At 39.4% G+C, this 17,002-nt stretch overlaps 1 protein-coding gene across 1 annotated transcript in view; it reads left to right on the forward strand.

Annotated features, from left to right (window-relative positions):
* Nucleotides 1-3,712: 3,712 nt before the first annotated feature.
* Nucleotides 3,713-17,002, forward strand: part of HERC4 (HECT and RLD domain containing E3 ubiquitin protein ligase 4) — a 112,125-nt gene continuing 98,835 nt past the window's right edge. The window contains exons 1-3 of the mRNA XM_081105049.1: nt 3,713-4,021; nt 5,372-5,402; nt 5,836-6,140. Coding sequence (XP_080961175.1) covers nt 5,915-6,140 — 226 coding nt within the window. The 5' untranslated portion in view covers nt 3,713-4,021; nt 5,372-5,402; nt 5,836-5,914. The remainder of the gene's footprint in view (nt 4,022-5,371; nt 5,403-5,835; nt 6,141-17,002) is intronic.

Genomic DNA, 17,002 nt, shown 5'->3' on the forward strand with positions numbered 1-17,002 from the left:
CTCAGTAAAGACTTACTCAAGAACCTGGTAAAAGATCTGCCTTGTGTACACATTAGGCTGAAGCCATTAATGCTAGCTCAAAGGCCAAGGAGAAATGACTCTGGGGCCCATAAGACAGAGGATGAGAAGAGCAGAACTCTCCAGTTGCTAGGGAGGGATCTAAAAAAGTGTGGCTGTTCAACTGCTTAAGTGGAGGCTCTAACCTCAGAGAGCAGGAGGGGGTAAAATGACTAGAGGAGGCTTTTCCAGGTGTCTAGACAAGGTGAAATTATGATTTGGTGACAATTGGTAATAAATTATTTTGGACAATACCATTTTATCCTTTCAAAGTTAACTAATAAGAGGATTAACCTTGCCACTCATCCCATTTTCCCATTGTTGGAACTTAGGTTGTTTTAAATATTTGGTATTAGAAATAACATTGGGTGCTGTAGGCTTAATAAAAAAATAAGAAAAAAATAACATTGTAACAAAAATCTTTGTTCAGACTTTTATTTTCCTCTTACTAGAACTGGGAGAGTAGCACATAGTAGGTGCTCAATAAATATTCCTTAAATGCATCTTGTATTTCTTTAGGACAGAGTTTAAGAAGTGATATTTCTATAGTTTAGTACACTATCTCACAATAAATATTGCTATTATTATGAACTGTTAAGTGAAATTTACTGCCTCTTGAAACATATGGCTGAATATATTTATTTGTGATCATTTACAATGCTGCCAGCACCCTTAATAATTCAATAAATAATTTTTGAGCACATGCTGTAGGCCATAAACTGTAATATATTGTAATTGATTATCTACATATTACATATATAATATACATTTATGAATCGTACAATAAAATATCAGGTAATGATAATGGATGTGAAAGGCAATAAAGTAATATAAGATTACAGAGAGTGAGGGGGTGGTTTTTTGGATAGAACAGTCAGGGAAGACTGGAGAGATACATGAGTAGAGAACTGAATGAAGAAAGTGAGGCGAGGTCCAGCACGAACAATATGGCTGGATGGAAGGGAGCAAAGCTAAGAGTGGGACAAAATGAATACCTATTTTAGTGGTGTCTCAACAGCCTGAACATTACCTTTTAAAATGAAAATAATACAGTAGGTTAAAAAAAATTTCATTTTGTTCTAAATTAAAATTATTTAATTATTGGTGATATGGAATACTTTCCCAAATCTTGACTACTTGTAGTTCAAAAGAGATATTAGTAATAATAGCAATCATTTATAAAAACCACTTGCCAAAGGAGCAAGACACTGTACATGTTACCTTATTGAATCCCACAACAACCTAGTGAGATAGGAATTAACATCCCCCACTTACAGAAATTGTGACTGAGGCATAATTTTCTGTAAAACAGATCATTAATAAATGTCTGAGAGGATAGGAGGGAGATTTGAGGTGGCCTGTAGGCTCAAGCTCTGAATGCAGACAAATCAACATCAGAGGCCATATTTCTCATCAATATCTCACGCTGCTTTTATGCAGTAAATTTACATTATCCTAATACCCCTCTGATCCTATAGTTGTCTCATCTTAAAGATAATCACAGGCTATTTTCTAAAATCTTACACTACAGTTTCATAGATTTATAAGGTTAAAAGGAACATCTACAGATGTCCATTCTACTTTCTATAAGCAAGACCTATCATTAAAAATATTCCAGAGAGAAGAGCAGTTGAGATCTTGCTCTTGGCATATGTTGCCAGTTTGGCTCAAATAAACTCATAAAAATTATCTACCAAAAAAAAAAAAATTCCAGAGAGATGTATCCATGTGGCAGAGATAGCTGTCCACTAATTCAGGTTTCTCTTCTACAGTATAAGGTAGTACCTGGAACTCAGACAGGGATTGTTTCCCTGTCCCCTTGCATCTAGGTATGTAGTTCTTGCTAATGCTGTATGTGGCAGAAGTAATATGTGGCACGTTTCAGATAAGAATTTTAAGAAACTCCCCATACTCCTATCTCCTCAGGTTCCTGGAAATCAGCTTTCATTCAGTAGGAATATCCACTTGGACTGTTAAGAAGGTAACAAATACACCTTTATTGTGTTAAGCCACTCAAATTTTAGTATTGATTTGTTGCAGCTCAAGTATATATTTCAAAAATCCCAAAGTCCATAACTTCCCCTTTACTGATATATTCTGAGGGATCAAGTCCTTAACATTCAAAGAGAACAAAAATCCTGTAAGGGCAATGAAGCTACCAAAATAAGAATGAAGCATTTTTTGTGGGCATTCTCACTATTCCTAATATTGAAATTACTAGAAGCTTGGTGCATGAAATTCATGCACGGATAGGGTCCCTAGGCTGCCAGCAGGGCCTGCCTTTGTTCCACGCCGCTCCCGGTCGAACTCCCGAGGGGACAATTTGCACATTAGGCTTTTATATATAGAGATGGATGCTTTCTTTGCTTAAAGCATCTTGTCATTTTTACACTTATTTCTGTAACATATTGTCATTGGTTGAATTGGGTCCCCCAAAGAGATTTGTTGAAGTCTTAATTTCTGCTAGCTGAGAATGTGATCTTATTTGGAAAGAGGGTCTCTGTAGAGAGAACCCAGTTAAAAAGAGGTCATAATGGATTGGGGTGGGCCTTAATCCAATGACACATCCTTTTAAGAGGAAAATTTGGACACTAAGTAATGCTCAGACTGTTGAGATACATAGGGAAGAACACCATGTGGAGATGGAGGCAGAGATTAAAGTGAATGCCAAGGACTGAAGCAACCACCAGGAGCTGGGACAGGAGAATGGGGGCGAAGTTCTCTGAGAGTCCAAGTGGGAACCCATCCTGCTGCCACCTTGATTGCAGACTCCTGGCTCCCTTAACGGAGACAATAACTTTCTGCTGTTTTAAGCCACCCGCTTTGTGGTATTTTGTTATGGCAGCCCTACAATACTCATCTGAAATGTGCTTTTCAAGGAGATAAAGACACATGACCTATTGTGGAATTCTTTCCAAGGCCTCAACATTCACCCCTAAGTCACAGGTTCTAGCAAAGTCCAACATAAATTACCGAAGTGCCTTCCTTGTTTCAAGTTTCCTCCTTTTAAGAGGTTAAAACTTCGATTTTATAAAGCAGGGACTCCAGCCACATGCATTACTACATTTTCCCCAGTGAAGGAGATGCTGCAATGTAAATTTACCTTCCAGGGAGAGTGCAGCAAGTGATGGCAGCCATCACTATTACCAGAAGCCTAAGTGGTGGTGCTGACATTTAATGCCATGGCCTGAGCCATGGCTATGAATATACCTGTCATCCTCAGATTAGCTCCGGCTGAAGCTGAGAGAGACAAGAAAAGGCTTCACGCGCCTTCATAACTGTTGTCTTTCATCTGCTACTTAAAATTCTCCTTGGGAAAAGACAGAATAAAATTATAGCCTGGAACCTATGAGCAGAAAAAGAGGGTTTCTTCACTAAAAGGCCCTCGTACACGCAGAAGCACACCTCCGACGGTCAACTTCGGTATCTGACCCTTGGCTTCCGAGGCAAAAAAACCCCAAAACAGCTCATTGCGCAGGCGCGCGAAGCGCCGAGTCCGGGGAGGATTCCGGCGCAGGCGCGCGGGGCGGGAAGTGGGCGGGCCCGCACGCGTGCTCCGTGGCTCACTTCCGGCGGCCCCTCCCCCTCCCCTCCCACGCCTCTTCACTTCCCCCTCTCCCTGCTCCCATCCTCTCCCCGAACTCTCCCCACCCTTCGCGCTCTCCGCCCCGCTCGGCTCCAGCCCTTCCCCTCCCGCTCCATCCGGGGCGCTGACGGCTGTTTCTGGACTGGACATCGGCGGCGGCGGCTGTTCTAAGAGGAACCCGAGAAACTTTCCCGGAGCCGGGAGGGGAGCCGCGAGCAGCGGCACCGACACCGGAGGAGCCCTGCATGGTGTTCGCCGCCACGGGTTATAGGAGGAGGGTCCAGGCGCTGGAGACCTGCCTCAGCGGCCGCGCCGCCTCACTGTCTGGGGGGGCGCCGCCCTCCGCTGGCCGGAGCTTCCCCTGCCTTGAGCGGTCGGGTGAGTCGTTGCCCGGGGCGGGGGGGTTCGGGGGTGTGTGACGGCGTTAGGAACGGGGTCGGCGGGGCCGGGCGGATACAGGCCGGCCGGGCGCCGGGTGCTTTCTCAGCGCTTCCTCGTGGTGGGGGGCGGGGAACGAGGGCAGGGTCGCGGCTCCCCGGCATGGGGCCCGGAATGTGGCACCTCGCGGGGGAAGGGCCCCTTCGGACCGAAGGCCGCCGAGGTGCCGAGCCGCGACCGCCGGTCCCTGCGACTTGTGCGGGCGGGCGGCTGCCGTAGTGAACTGAACTGGTCGGCCGGCGAGGCTGGGGGTGCGCAGACGGGTCCTCCCCCCTGGTCCCCCTGAAGTGGTCTGAGTGGACGGACGTTCAGGGAATACGATGGGAATGAAAACTGCTGCTCAGCCCCCTACCTGTTGCTGGCGGGAGGACGCCTTTCTTAGACCCCTTCAGACTTGGAAAAGAAAAGGATGGTTAAACCTCGTGCGCTGAAATCAAGGGATATTTTTCTCTGTCCTCTCTTAAAATTAAAAAAAAAAAATTTTTTTCCCCGCCGGGGGAAACAATGCAGAGCTCTCGGGAACGATCGAGTTCTGATGTTCCAAAAGAATGAGGTCCAACTTGTGTGAATGGATGGGGTCGTGGAATGGGTCGGCGTGGGCACCGGCTCGCCCGAACGTCGGAAAGTTGGGTTTTGAAACTTCGCAGGTTCTGTGTAATAATGAATGTGGGTGACTGCCGCGAGCACCAGGCGGACTTCCTGTCATTGTGTTACTTACTCAGTGATGCGATGTCCCTTAAGGCCCGGGTGGCTGTAGGCGAACTGGACTCTGTTATCTGTGTCTTCACAAACGCAGAAATACTCCATGTGCTGGAAAGTTCGACCGATTTCGCCACCCAGCTATCAATGGCCCAGCCCCCATCCTTGTTTTTTGAAAGGTCGGCCGTGTTGGAGTTGCTTGCGGGTGTTTTTTTTTTCCATCCTCATATAATGGTCTCGGAGGTATAGATAGATATTGATGGCCCAGGGGGAATGTTTTCCATTCGCGGTTACCACTCATTAATAGACAAATGTTGAATTTGGGGGAGAATCTCGATATTAAACTGCGTGTTTTCTTTTGTGAGTATTACAATTATGTCCATTGATTTAGTTTTAAAATTAAAGTTGTAGTGAGGTCGGAGCGTTAACGATTTTTATTTTTGTAAGTATGATCTTTGGAGGCGATTGTCGTTAAGATCGCGGCCTGGCAAGAGAATAATTTTCTCTAGGGACTCAGCATTGGCATGAATAATTGGCAGTCGTGTAAATGGTGGGAAATTTAAAGTTTCCATTATTGGTTTTCTATTACAGATCAGAACTTCCGTTTTCTGTTGATGTGGAGGTAGGTATTAGAAGGTTTAATTATGCGGTGGCCTCAGGGAGATTTCAGGGTTTCTGAAGTTGGCTAAGTTTTTCACTGTGTAATTTCCTTGATTGTTGAGACAGTAGATGTCTTATTTCTTCCATTGAAATTATTTAAAGCAAAAACGAGAAAAGGATTAATTTCATCAAGATACTTATAATATTTGTAGTAGAGTAAAAACGAAATATTTAAACTTTTACAGAGCTCATGGAGAGAGCTAAATGTTTCTATAGCAAATATTTTAAAAAATACAACCGATTGGTTTTTGAAACTGAATGATGCTTATATGTAGCATATTGTGAGATAGATTTAATATTTACTATGTAATAGTTATTGTAGCCTTGCAATTGAAAGAGCAGCAATACATCATATTTCCTTTGAAGTCATCTTAACTTTTTTTCTATCTCCTCAGCCATAGGGATACCTCCAACTTTCCAGTGTTTCAGAAGGGAGTTTTTTGTTGAAACTGGAAGACCTAAAGAATTACAAACATGTTATGCTGGGGAAATGCATCTTTTGGACAGCTAGGTTTGGGTGGAATTGATGAAGAAATTGTACTAGAGCCCAGAAAAAGTGACTTTTTTATAAACAAAAAAGTCCGAGATGTAGGATGTGGACTCAGGCATACTGTATTTGTTCTGGATGATGGAACAGTGTACACATGTGGATGCAATGATCTGGGACAGCTAGGTCATGAAAAATCCAGAAAGAAACCAGGTAAGTTGAAAATTCGTTTGTTATTTCTAATAATTATATCATTTAAGTTTGACATGTCAAATAGTTCTTCTAGTCCTAGACCCATATTTTTTGTCAAACTTTAAAAGCAAACCAGGATTTAAATATATCCTTTATATTTACATACTCCTAAGTACTTTATATTGTGGTTTCCTTTTTTAACTCCTACTGTTATAAAACCTTACTGTATGAAGCCTTGTTTCAGAAAATAATTATGGTGATGTAAACAAATAGAGAAAAAACATTGTTTACATTGCCTACATTGTTTAGGTATATTTGATACAGAGTATATAGTATGCAGGTCTTTTTTACCAAGTACTGTTCAGCGACCTCTGGCAGATTTTAAATGCATAACTTTGTGTTGTTTTTCATACATTAGAAAGAAAAATATTAATATGAAAGCATTTTACTTTCCTAATATATATAATGCTTCTATTTTTCTCCCTGTTGTAGCATTTTAAATAACATCTTTTATTCTCCTCTAGCACCACTAGCTATTAAAGGTTTTGTGATTCTGAGATGTCCTGATTTTGTAGTAGCTATACAAGCAAGTTTTAAAATAATTGCAGGGTAATGAGAATTTTGAGGTCATATTTTATTCTGTTTTCCTGGCTATCGATATTTTAAAATCAAGTATTACCACACTTAGAAATATCATTGTTATGTGAGTTTTTTGCTTTAATTATAATAACTAAAAATTAACTCTTAAGGTGGTAAATTCAGATAAAACTTCAGCTGTATTTAGTTTCTTTTAACTTCAGCAATATGGCACTTAAGTATATTTTCTGTGGCAGTGTTTTTCTTTACAACTTCTTTAAGAGGTTTCTAGTGTTAGTTTACTTTGGAGAGGTTAATGTAGGTATATTAAAGCATTAAATTAAGGCATATTATTCCTCTTTTATGCCATCTTACCACCATGCCAAACTTTGCTCTTCTACTTGTAAATGCTGTATGGTTTTCATCCTTCCTTGTTAGAGTCTTAATCTCTTTTCTTCTGCCTTAATTTGTAATATAATTATTTTGGATGAATGGTAGTGATGCTTAATACAGTAGGTTTAATTATTGCAGAACTCAAGGTAAATGGCAGCTTTCTTGTATGTATTTTATCTCATTAAGAATATTTTATGGAATCATCAGATTTTCATAATTAGGCATGGAAGTTATGTTGGTAGATGTGAATGGTAATTTACTGATAAGTATTTATCACTGCTAGCGGCAGATAAATCCTTTACATTTTGCCTAGCTTGGAATGCTGCCTCAGGTTGAGATTTTTCATAGTATGGGGCTATTGCTATTATATTTAACATGCCCCACAGAAATAACTAAACATATCTCTGTATTGCTTTAGTAATTTCTGAGAGGCTACAAAGGCAAGTAGAAAGTACAAAGCCAGCACATAGAAATCGCCAGTATAGTTGCTGAAATTTACTATGCTTTAAAATTTGTAAATGTTAATTGAACAGACACCAGTTGTGTGTCTAAGTCAGGGGTAGACACTGCACAAATAATATAATGATTATATTGCCTGGAACAGCTTTTAACTCTATAGGTAAGATTCTGAGAAACTTAACTAGCTAGAAGCTTCTTTGTGGTCATGCTGACATTGTGATGATTGCATTGTGACATTTATATCACCCTATTGATTCATCCTGGAAGCATTATTTGGTAATAAGAGTTTGGGAGGGTGGGTTTACCTAATATATGATATCTCTTTAGGATTGCCTCATTGTCCAGGGTACATCATATGCTATAGAGAAATAAAAGGCATAAACTTTGTCTTGAAAAATTTAGAGCCTGGGCTGGGAGTTAAGGCACGTATAAATGAAATAACTGGAGAGAATTGAAATTTGACATGATGTGATACCTACTTTGAGTCTAGGAAATTTAAATGATGGGAAATGTCATTGTGGGATAGAATTAAAGATTTCTGGAAGACAATGAAGTCTTAAGTTCAATTCAATCATTGATCACATAAATAGCCAGAAAAGAAATCTGGGGCTTAAAATAATAGTTTTTTAAGGGCGGGATCCTAATTCTGAGAAAAGCTTTTTTATTACCAGAAGTTCAGTTTCAATGATATATTGAAGTGTACCTAGGTTACAGAGGTAAGAGAAAGTAAAAGTCAAAGAAAGGTGGTAGGGACTCTGGTAGGGACTTTTTTTTATTTTTATTGTTTTTATTGATTTTAGAGATAGAGGAAGGGATAGAGAGAGAGAAATATCAATTGGCTGCCTCCTGCACACCCCTACTGGGGATTGAGCCCAAAACCCGGGCTTGTGCCCTGACCAGAATCAAACCCAGGACCTACGTATTGGTTCATGGGTCGATGCTCAACCACTGAGCCACATGGGATGGGCTGATAGGGACTTTTAACCTCAGTTTTGATTTAAGGTGCTTGACAGGAAAATTTGAATGTATTTAACCAAAATTATTTCCCTTTGGAATAATTTCTTAAAGATTTAAATGTGTGCCTTCTCCAACCCTTTTTAAAATTTGTGAGTTTGAGGACTGAATTAGAACATAAGTTCTTATTTAATTGGTTTTAAAGTCTTCTGGTAATAGAGTGAGTCTGGTTGAATTTCTAGGACCATGTTATAAATTATAAACGTAGTAATTCTCTTCATCAGAGCTTTAAACGTGTGGAGGGAGCTAAGAATTGTGTGTTGTATTTTTACAGAGGCTGGCTTTGTAACCATACTAAGTATTCTATAATAACGAATAAAGTGGCTTCATTCATTAAGGATAAGCTGTTGTTGAGAATCTGATAACCAACTGGAGGACTCGGCCTTACAGTGTAGCTAAATGGAATTGATCTATAGCCTATCGGGAGAGGTTTCCATTCATACTTTTTAGAAACCACAGAGGAAGTTTTCACTGATTTTCCTTGTATACCGAGAGTGTAGATTATGCCCATGGTTCAACAACTTTCTCTTTTTTATGTATACCCTTTGCTATCACTACTAGCTCTTTCTCATTTATTCCTTAGAAGTGAACATCTATTTCACTTTCAAGTAGAGTCAAGCCTTGGTTCTTGAAATTTCCCATCTTGAACAGTTCAGTTCTCTACCAAGTTATTCACGGAAAGAAATGTCTCAGTTATCGAACAAAATTTTGATTCTCAACCTCACAACTCTTTCATGCTGATAAGTCAGCATGACAAAAAGCATCTCAGACCACAAAGGAGAGAATGCACCAGTACAAGTCAGTTACAGCTAAACCTTACCTTGTTAACGTCTCAGGAAATTGTGCTGGAATATTATTTTGGGGTGTGTGTGTGTGTGTGTGTGTGTTGTTTGCTTTTTGTTACTGTTTTTTGCTCTGGTTGCTGGGGAAATGCACAGATTAGCACAATTTTAAAATATAAAGGAGCCATCAAGAGTGCTAATGTTGTTAAGGATGTGAAAGATACAATGATTACAGGCAATTGAAAAACTGTTGTTGATTTGGATAAACAAAAGACAGTTAAGCCAGTGACAGCCTTTTGGAGGCAGTGATATGTAAAGATGCTGCATGCCGACTTCCTGAAAGATACCCCTGGAAGAAGTGCTGAAAGTGATTTGTTTAAGGCTACTACGGGTGGTTTGATAAAAAAGAAGTGTTTGTTTATACATTAAACAGTACATTAGACATGCACTGTTTGTAAGAAAAGTTAAAACGGAATCATTTGGAGGTCTGGAATGAATTAATTCAGTTTACATTATTTTTATTTATTTATTTATTTATTTATTTATTTATTTATTTTAGTTTACATTATTTTTAATGGGAAAAAAATGATTCAGTTTTCAAACAGATCGCTTCTCGAACACCCTTCTGGAATGAATTAAGTTCGAGAATCGAGGTCCCACTGTATGCATTTTTCTTTCATAAGAATTATTTTTAACTTTTTAATTTTTTTAGCTAATGGCTCTCAGTTTCTTAATTCATAGCTAACAAGTAAATATGTTACACTTCAAAGTGCTACACCCGTGGTGGGCAAACTGTAGCTCGTGAGCCACATGTGGCTCTTGGCCCTTTGAGTGTGGCTCTTCCTAAGCCTTGGGAGTACCCTAATTAATAACAAACAGTGTACCTACCTATATAGTTTAAGTTTAAAAAATTTGGTTCTCAAAAGAAATTTCAATTGTACTGTTGATATTTGGCTCTGTTGACTAATGAGTTTGCCAACCACTGTAGACCAGTGCAGCTAAATTAATTGTTTTATTTTTATCTTTCCAAATTCACGTCTAAAGATTTAAAAATAACATAGGAAGTACTTTTCCTAACAAGATCATTAACTCACTATATATCAAATCATAGGTAAAATTTGGTGGCTGTTTTGTACATGTGTTTTCATTTGTTTCATGTAATATGTTTTACACATGTATTTCCATTTGTTTCTTGTAATATGTTTTGCACATGTATTTCTATTTCATATAAGAAACAATACTAAACTATTTTATGACCATAATTTGTAAATAATGTGATACAGTTCTGTTAAAAGGTGACGTTTTGATAGCTTTTTATGGTTTGTAAAATACATTCAAGTAGATTATCTCATTTAATCCTTACAACAGTCTTGTATGGTAGCTGGGGCAGGCTTTATGGTCCCCATTTTACATGAGGAAACTGAAGTTAAAAGATTAAGAGACTAACCATCACTAGGCTAGCAAATAAGAGAACATTCCAAATTCAAAGAGAAGCGATTTTAGGAACAATAAAGAAGGTTGAGAGTTCTATTTTAAAGATATAATATTGCACCAACATCAACTAAAATTTTAAATGTGTATGTTTTATTCTTGAAATAAAGGCTAACTTGATTAGCAAAGCTAGCAAAGTTTGGAATAGTATAATAAAACTGTAGCTTGTGCTCAACTCTCTACAGAAGATGTAAAAATTATAAGCATTGATTCTGTTTCCTGTAGCCCAAAATGGTAATTTCTTTCTTTTAAAAAAAATTATATTTTTAATGATTTCAGAGAGAAAGGGGGCAGGAGAGAGAAACATCAATGATGAGAGAGAATCATTGATCAGCTGCCTCCTGCACGCCCCCTACTGGGGATTAAGCCGGCAACCCTGGGCGCATACCCTGACTGGGAATCGAATCCTGACTTCTTGGTTCATGGGTTGATGCTCAGTTAGTGAGCTGGCTGGGCTCATTTCTACTGTTCGGTCATTCCAATAAAGTATTTTGTTTACGTGGCAGTAATTACGTGGCTTGCCTTTCTTGCTTCATTTTCTGACCTGCTCTCCTTGTTCATAAAACATAAATCTATTAATGAACTGCTTAAAATATCATTGTAATTTAAAAGGTAATATAAGAAAATAAATGTATAAGTGTGGAAAATAAAATTATTCACTTAAGAGTGGATTAAAAGTACCAAATTATTCCACATATTTCTTATTGAACCAAAGCATGTAATACCAGAGCAGCTCATTATGTTTTATAACTCCTAATTTTAACTGTACCTTCTGAGGAAGTGAAAGATAATGGATGATATATGGAGGCTTGCTTTGGACACTTTGAGAAAGGTTAGTGCCCAAGAATCACAGTGTTCAAGAATAGGAACAAAAAAATCATAATGCAAACAGATGACTACTGTTAGAGAGATGTATAATAATACTTTACTTTGTGTAGGACCCTACATCTGAGGAATTTCAAGAGCATTACACAATAACTCATGGTTCCTTTCAAAATGCTTGTGACACAATTTGCAAGAATTATCCTCATCTTAGGGGATAAATTTACGGAGAAATGGCAGCACAAGTTGGTAAGTAACTTGTCAAAACAGCAGGTGACTGGTGAACAACTATAAATTAAATCTAAAAATTTTAAGTCTACCAGTCTCCTACCTTATTCACTAAATTGTGCTTATGTTTAGAATTATTTATAGTTGTATCTTTTATTTGAGGCAGATGAAATACTAATGCACAGATTGTTTCCTTGCCATTCTATTTGATGGCTTTTTGAAATCGTTATTTTACCAAGATCTTGCATTGTGATACCACTTTGGTATTATACCCTGTGTGGTATGAAGAATATTTAAACAGATGAACAAAAACCTATCATTGTACTCCCCAGTCTTTTCTCTCCTTTGTTATATATCATATTCTATATCCCTTTGTTGTCTAATGCTATGCTGTGCTACTATCCAAGGCCCAGTCGATTGATTTGGTGGCGAATATTGGAGCTTGGATTAGTTATGTTGTATCAAGTCTGCCATGTATCTCTCTGTAGGATGCATTGGTTTGGTAAATGCTTTATAGAATCTTTAACCCACAGAGAAGACAATAATAGCAATAGTTGTCTAATCTGAGCAATTTAACAAGTACAGACTTTTTAAAAGGACTTGGAAGTGATGATTTTTCTCTGCATTTGGTATATTAGTGTTTTTATCTGATTGGAAGTGAGCCATATACTTTCCTTGAAAGAACCAGGAGTATGGTTGATTTCAGTTCTACAGTTTAGGCATTTATTAAAGATTTTTGTTGCAGATAACAGCATTGGGGGTCTAGTTTCTGTCATCTCTTTAGTAAATATTCTTAGGGCTCCATGTCCCTAATATGACATACAAAGGTAGCACTATTGAAGATAATTTTTTACAAACTCCTTGTCTTTTTAAAATTGCTTTGAATAAATCAAGTTTTACTTCATAGATATTTTTTTCCCCTAGGCTATAAAGCATATCAGGTACTTTGAGATACCTATTAAAACCTAATAGAAGAAATGTATTCAAACATTGTTATAAGGATTTTGGGGGCTAGGATTGCCCCCAAAATTTAGGAAGTAGAAAAGTGGGGAGCATTAGTGAAGAGACTGAATCAGAGAGCCCATGGTTTGATTCCTTTCAGCTTCTATAAATATTTTTCCCAGGCTGATGCAGTTTACAAGGCAGTAATTATTTTTTTATCTTAATGAATTGTGGCAACTGTATGCAAGAAAAATCTGTGCTATTTACAATTGTATTGTTGGAATTATTTTTTTAAAAGAAGAATTTCTTAACTTTTGGTGGCTCAGTCTTAAAACCATATTTTATTTACCTGAAATTACTTTAGCTTTTCTTGGCCATAGGAAAACATTTTAGAATTCTTTAGTAATGTGTTTTTCACATTATTTTTATTTTTATTTTTTCACATTATTTTTAAACTAGAGGCCCAGTGCACGACAGTTGTTCATGGGGGGGGGGGAGTGGTCCCCTCAGCCCAGCCTGCACACTAAGCTGGCAGTCGACATCCCCTGAGGGGTCCTTAGTGCTGCCATGGAGGCGGGAGAGGCTCCCACCGCTGCAGTTGCCAGCCATTAGCCTGGCTTCTGAGTGAGTGGCCCTTCCCATGTAGGGGCGCACTGACAACCAGGGGGCAGCTTCTGCATTGAGCTTCTGACCCCTGGTGGTCAGTGCGCATCATAACAATCAGTTCTGCGGTTTGGTCGAATTGCATATTAGCCTTTTATTATATAGGACTAGAGGCCCAGTGCACAAATTCGTGCACTGGTGGTGGTGGGGGGGCATGGCCTGCAGGGATTAGCCCACTGTGAGGATAAGGGGGGGATGGCGTTCTCTCTTCTTGCAACCAGCGCATAGAGAGGGAACTCGGGGGTTGATGAAATCTTGAATAGAATGGGACAAGGTTAAGGAAAATTGAATAAAACAAGACTGAGACAGAAATAGAGGAAAGCTGGGACCAGGTGTGGCGTCTGCTCTCTGATAGATGAACAGGGTCCAGAGCCAGCACAGCAACCTTTATTTATAGCCAAATACCAGGAAGTTTTACTAAGGTTAAGTAAAAGGGGGAATGCATGCATTCTTGTAGCTTCCTCCTAAATAGTCACCTCTGGGTGGGTCCGAATCACATTCATTCCTGGTGCTTGACTGGATTTAGATAAGAACCCATTTCCTGGTACCTGGCTTTGAAGGTCAACTGAGGCATTCCCACCTCTTAGCTGGATATACCCCCAAGATAGGCTCTGCCTTCATCATGGGTTCATTCGACATGAATTTAAAAGAAAGCCAGCGCCTTCCCTGGCAGGGGGCCTTCCACATGGGAGCACTGCTCATCCTGGTCAGCCGAGTGGCGCTACCACTGTGGGAGCGCACAGACCACCAGGGGGTAGCTCCTGCATTGAGCGTCTGCCCCCTGGTGGTCAGTGTGCTTCACAGTGACTTGTCATTCCGGTCGTTCTGCCATTTGGTCACTGGGCTTATATATATATATATATATACTAGAGGCCCGGTGCACAAAAATTTGTGCACTCGGGGGGGCGGGGAGGGGACTCCCTCAGCCTGGCCTGTGCCCTCTCTCAGTCTGGGAACCCTCAGGGGATGACCACCTGCTGGCTTAGGCCCGCTCCCTGGGGGATTGGCCCCAAGCTGGCAATCAGACATCCCTCTGGCAGCCCAGCAGCCCTCGGGGGATGTCCACTTGCCAGTAGGGAGCAGGCCTAAACTGCAGTTGGACATCCTTGGCGCTGCTGAGGAGGCAGGAGAGGCTCCCACAACCACCGCTGTACTGGCAGCCATCAGCCTGGCTTGTGGCTGAGCAGAGCTCGCCACTGTGAGAGCGCCCTGACCACCAGAGGGCAGCTTCTGCATTGAGTGTCTGCCCCCTGCTGGTCAGTGTGTGTCATAGTGATCAGTCATTCCCAGTCTTTCTGCTGTTAGGGTCAGTTTGCATATTACCCTTTTACTATATAGGATAGAGGCCTGGTGCACGGGTGGGAGCCGGCTGGTTTGTCCTGAAGGGTGTCCTGGATCAGGGTGGGGGTCCTGCTTGGGTGCCTGGCCAGCCTGGGTGAGGGGCTGATGGCTGTTTGCAGCTGGTCAAACACCCTTCAGGGTGGGTGTCCCCACTGGGGTGCCTGGCCAGTCTGGGTGAGGGGCTGAGGTCTGTTTTCAGGCAGGCGGGTGACTGAAGCTCCCAATTGCTCCTTTTCTTTCTTTTTTTTTTTTTTTTAATTCTGGGCCAGCTTTAGCTCTGACTCCAGCTCTGAGGCCTCTGCTGCTGAAAGCAGGTATCTGGTTTGTTTGGGTTCTATAATCAAAACACTGTATCAACTCCAGCTCTGAGATCCCGGCAGGCTGAAAGCAGTTTTCTGGGGTTTTGTTTAGCTTCTATATTTGTAACAATGTTTCAAACTGCAAGCTCAGAGGCCGGCAAGGCAGGCGGGGAACGTTGGTTTCCTCTGTCACTGAAGCAAGCAAGCCTCATGTTAGCTTCAAGCTGCCTGGCTGCCAGCCGCCATCTTGGCTGGCAGTTAATTTGCATATCTCACTGATTAGCCAATGGGAAGGATAGCGGACGTACGCTAATTACCATGTTTCTCTTTTATTAGATAGGATTACATATTCTTAGTAGAAAATATGGGAAGTAAGGGAAGTAAAATTCAATCATCATGCCATCATGAATAGATAAATACTGTTGTCCATTTGACATTTTTTATATACTCATAAATGTTTCTGATTAAAGTAGGAATATGTTCTAGTATCTCAAAAATTTTCCCCCAGTAATAATTTAATAATAATTAGAATTTCTCCCATGTTTTTAAATGTTTAGGGATATTGCTAATGATAATTCAACATTTCATCATTTAAATGTACCAAAATTTATTTGTTGTATTTTTTTTAATTTCCAGACTTTTGTTATAAGGAATGCTACCATGAATATATACATAAATTTAGTTTTATTTGCATCTCTATTTCTTTAGGAAAAAGAACATTTTTAATTTTAGCAAATGTAGTAGAAGCAATGACTAAATTTATTTAAAAATTTTAAGCACCCTTGTGCTTCACTTTACAAAGTTGATAAGCCCAGAAGATATTTATTTTCAAACAAATGTTTTAGAAATGTATTCATTTGACAAATTTTTTAGTATAACGTGATAAATATAATTTAAAGATTTAGAAGGGAAGATAAAACAAGTGCACAAATAAATAGAAATACATACAAATATAAAGTGTACTAACTCTTGCAAGATGGCATAGATAATGCTATGTAAAGAGATGGATATTGTAACCATTTGGGATGGAGTGGATCTAGGTGAGTTTCTATAGGAAAGATAGCATATGAACTGGAAGGATATAGTATTTCAATGAGGAAAGATTGAAGAAGAGTGTTCTATAGGTAAAGCAGCTCAAATCGCCAAATTTGAATTACCTGAAATATCTGAAAATTGTGACCAGGAAGGTTAGAAAGGTAAAATTGAGGTCAGATTATAGAATTAATCAAATTGGGGAGCTTGGATTTAATTTGATGGATATCCAGTGATAGTTTGTAATAGGAATCATCAGGTTTTATAAAGGAGGGGAGAGAATCATTTATGCCTTATCCATAAGTCTTAAAACCACCCTGAAAAGTACATATTAGCTTAGATTTATAGGTGAAGGAAATACAATTTCATGAGGTTAAATGAATTGCCCAAAGTCTAAATTAATAAAATAAACGTACTCTCAGTTGTACCTGGGGAAAATAAACAAATATAAATAAATAAAGCACTCCTAGAAACTGACAAGATAAAGAGACAACAGTCCAGCAGCAAAATGGGCAAAAGATATGGATAGGCATTAACAGAAAAGGGAATAAATACAAATGGCTCTGAAACAAATGCATTCTCTTCAACTTCATGCATACTAAGAGAAATGCAGGAAACTGCAATGAGGTACCATTTTTTTTCACATATCAGGTTAACAAAAAATTTTAAGTTTGATAATATACTCTGTATGGTGAGGCTGTCAGTAAATAAGTTTTCATAGGTTGTTAGTATAAATTGATAAATTTGTATGAGGGTATTTTGCCAGCATATGTCAGAATTACAAATGCACATACCCTTTCTCCCAAAAGTCCAAGAATATAACTCTTGCTCTGATAGCTAC

This window comes from Myotis nattereri (assembly GCF_964212035.1).
Source record: "Myotis nattereri genome assembly, chromosome: 13".
Classification (NCBI taxonomy): domain Eukaryota; kingdom Metazoa; phylum Chordata; class Mammalia; order Chiroptera; family Vespertilionidae; genus Myotis; species Myotis nattereri.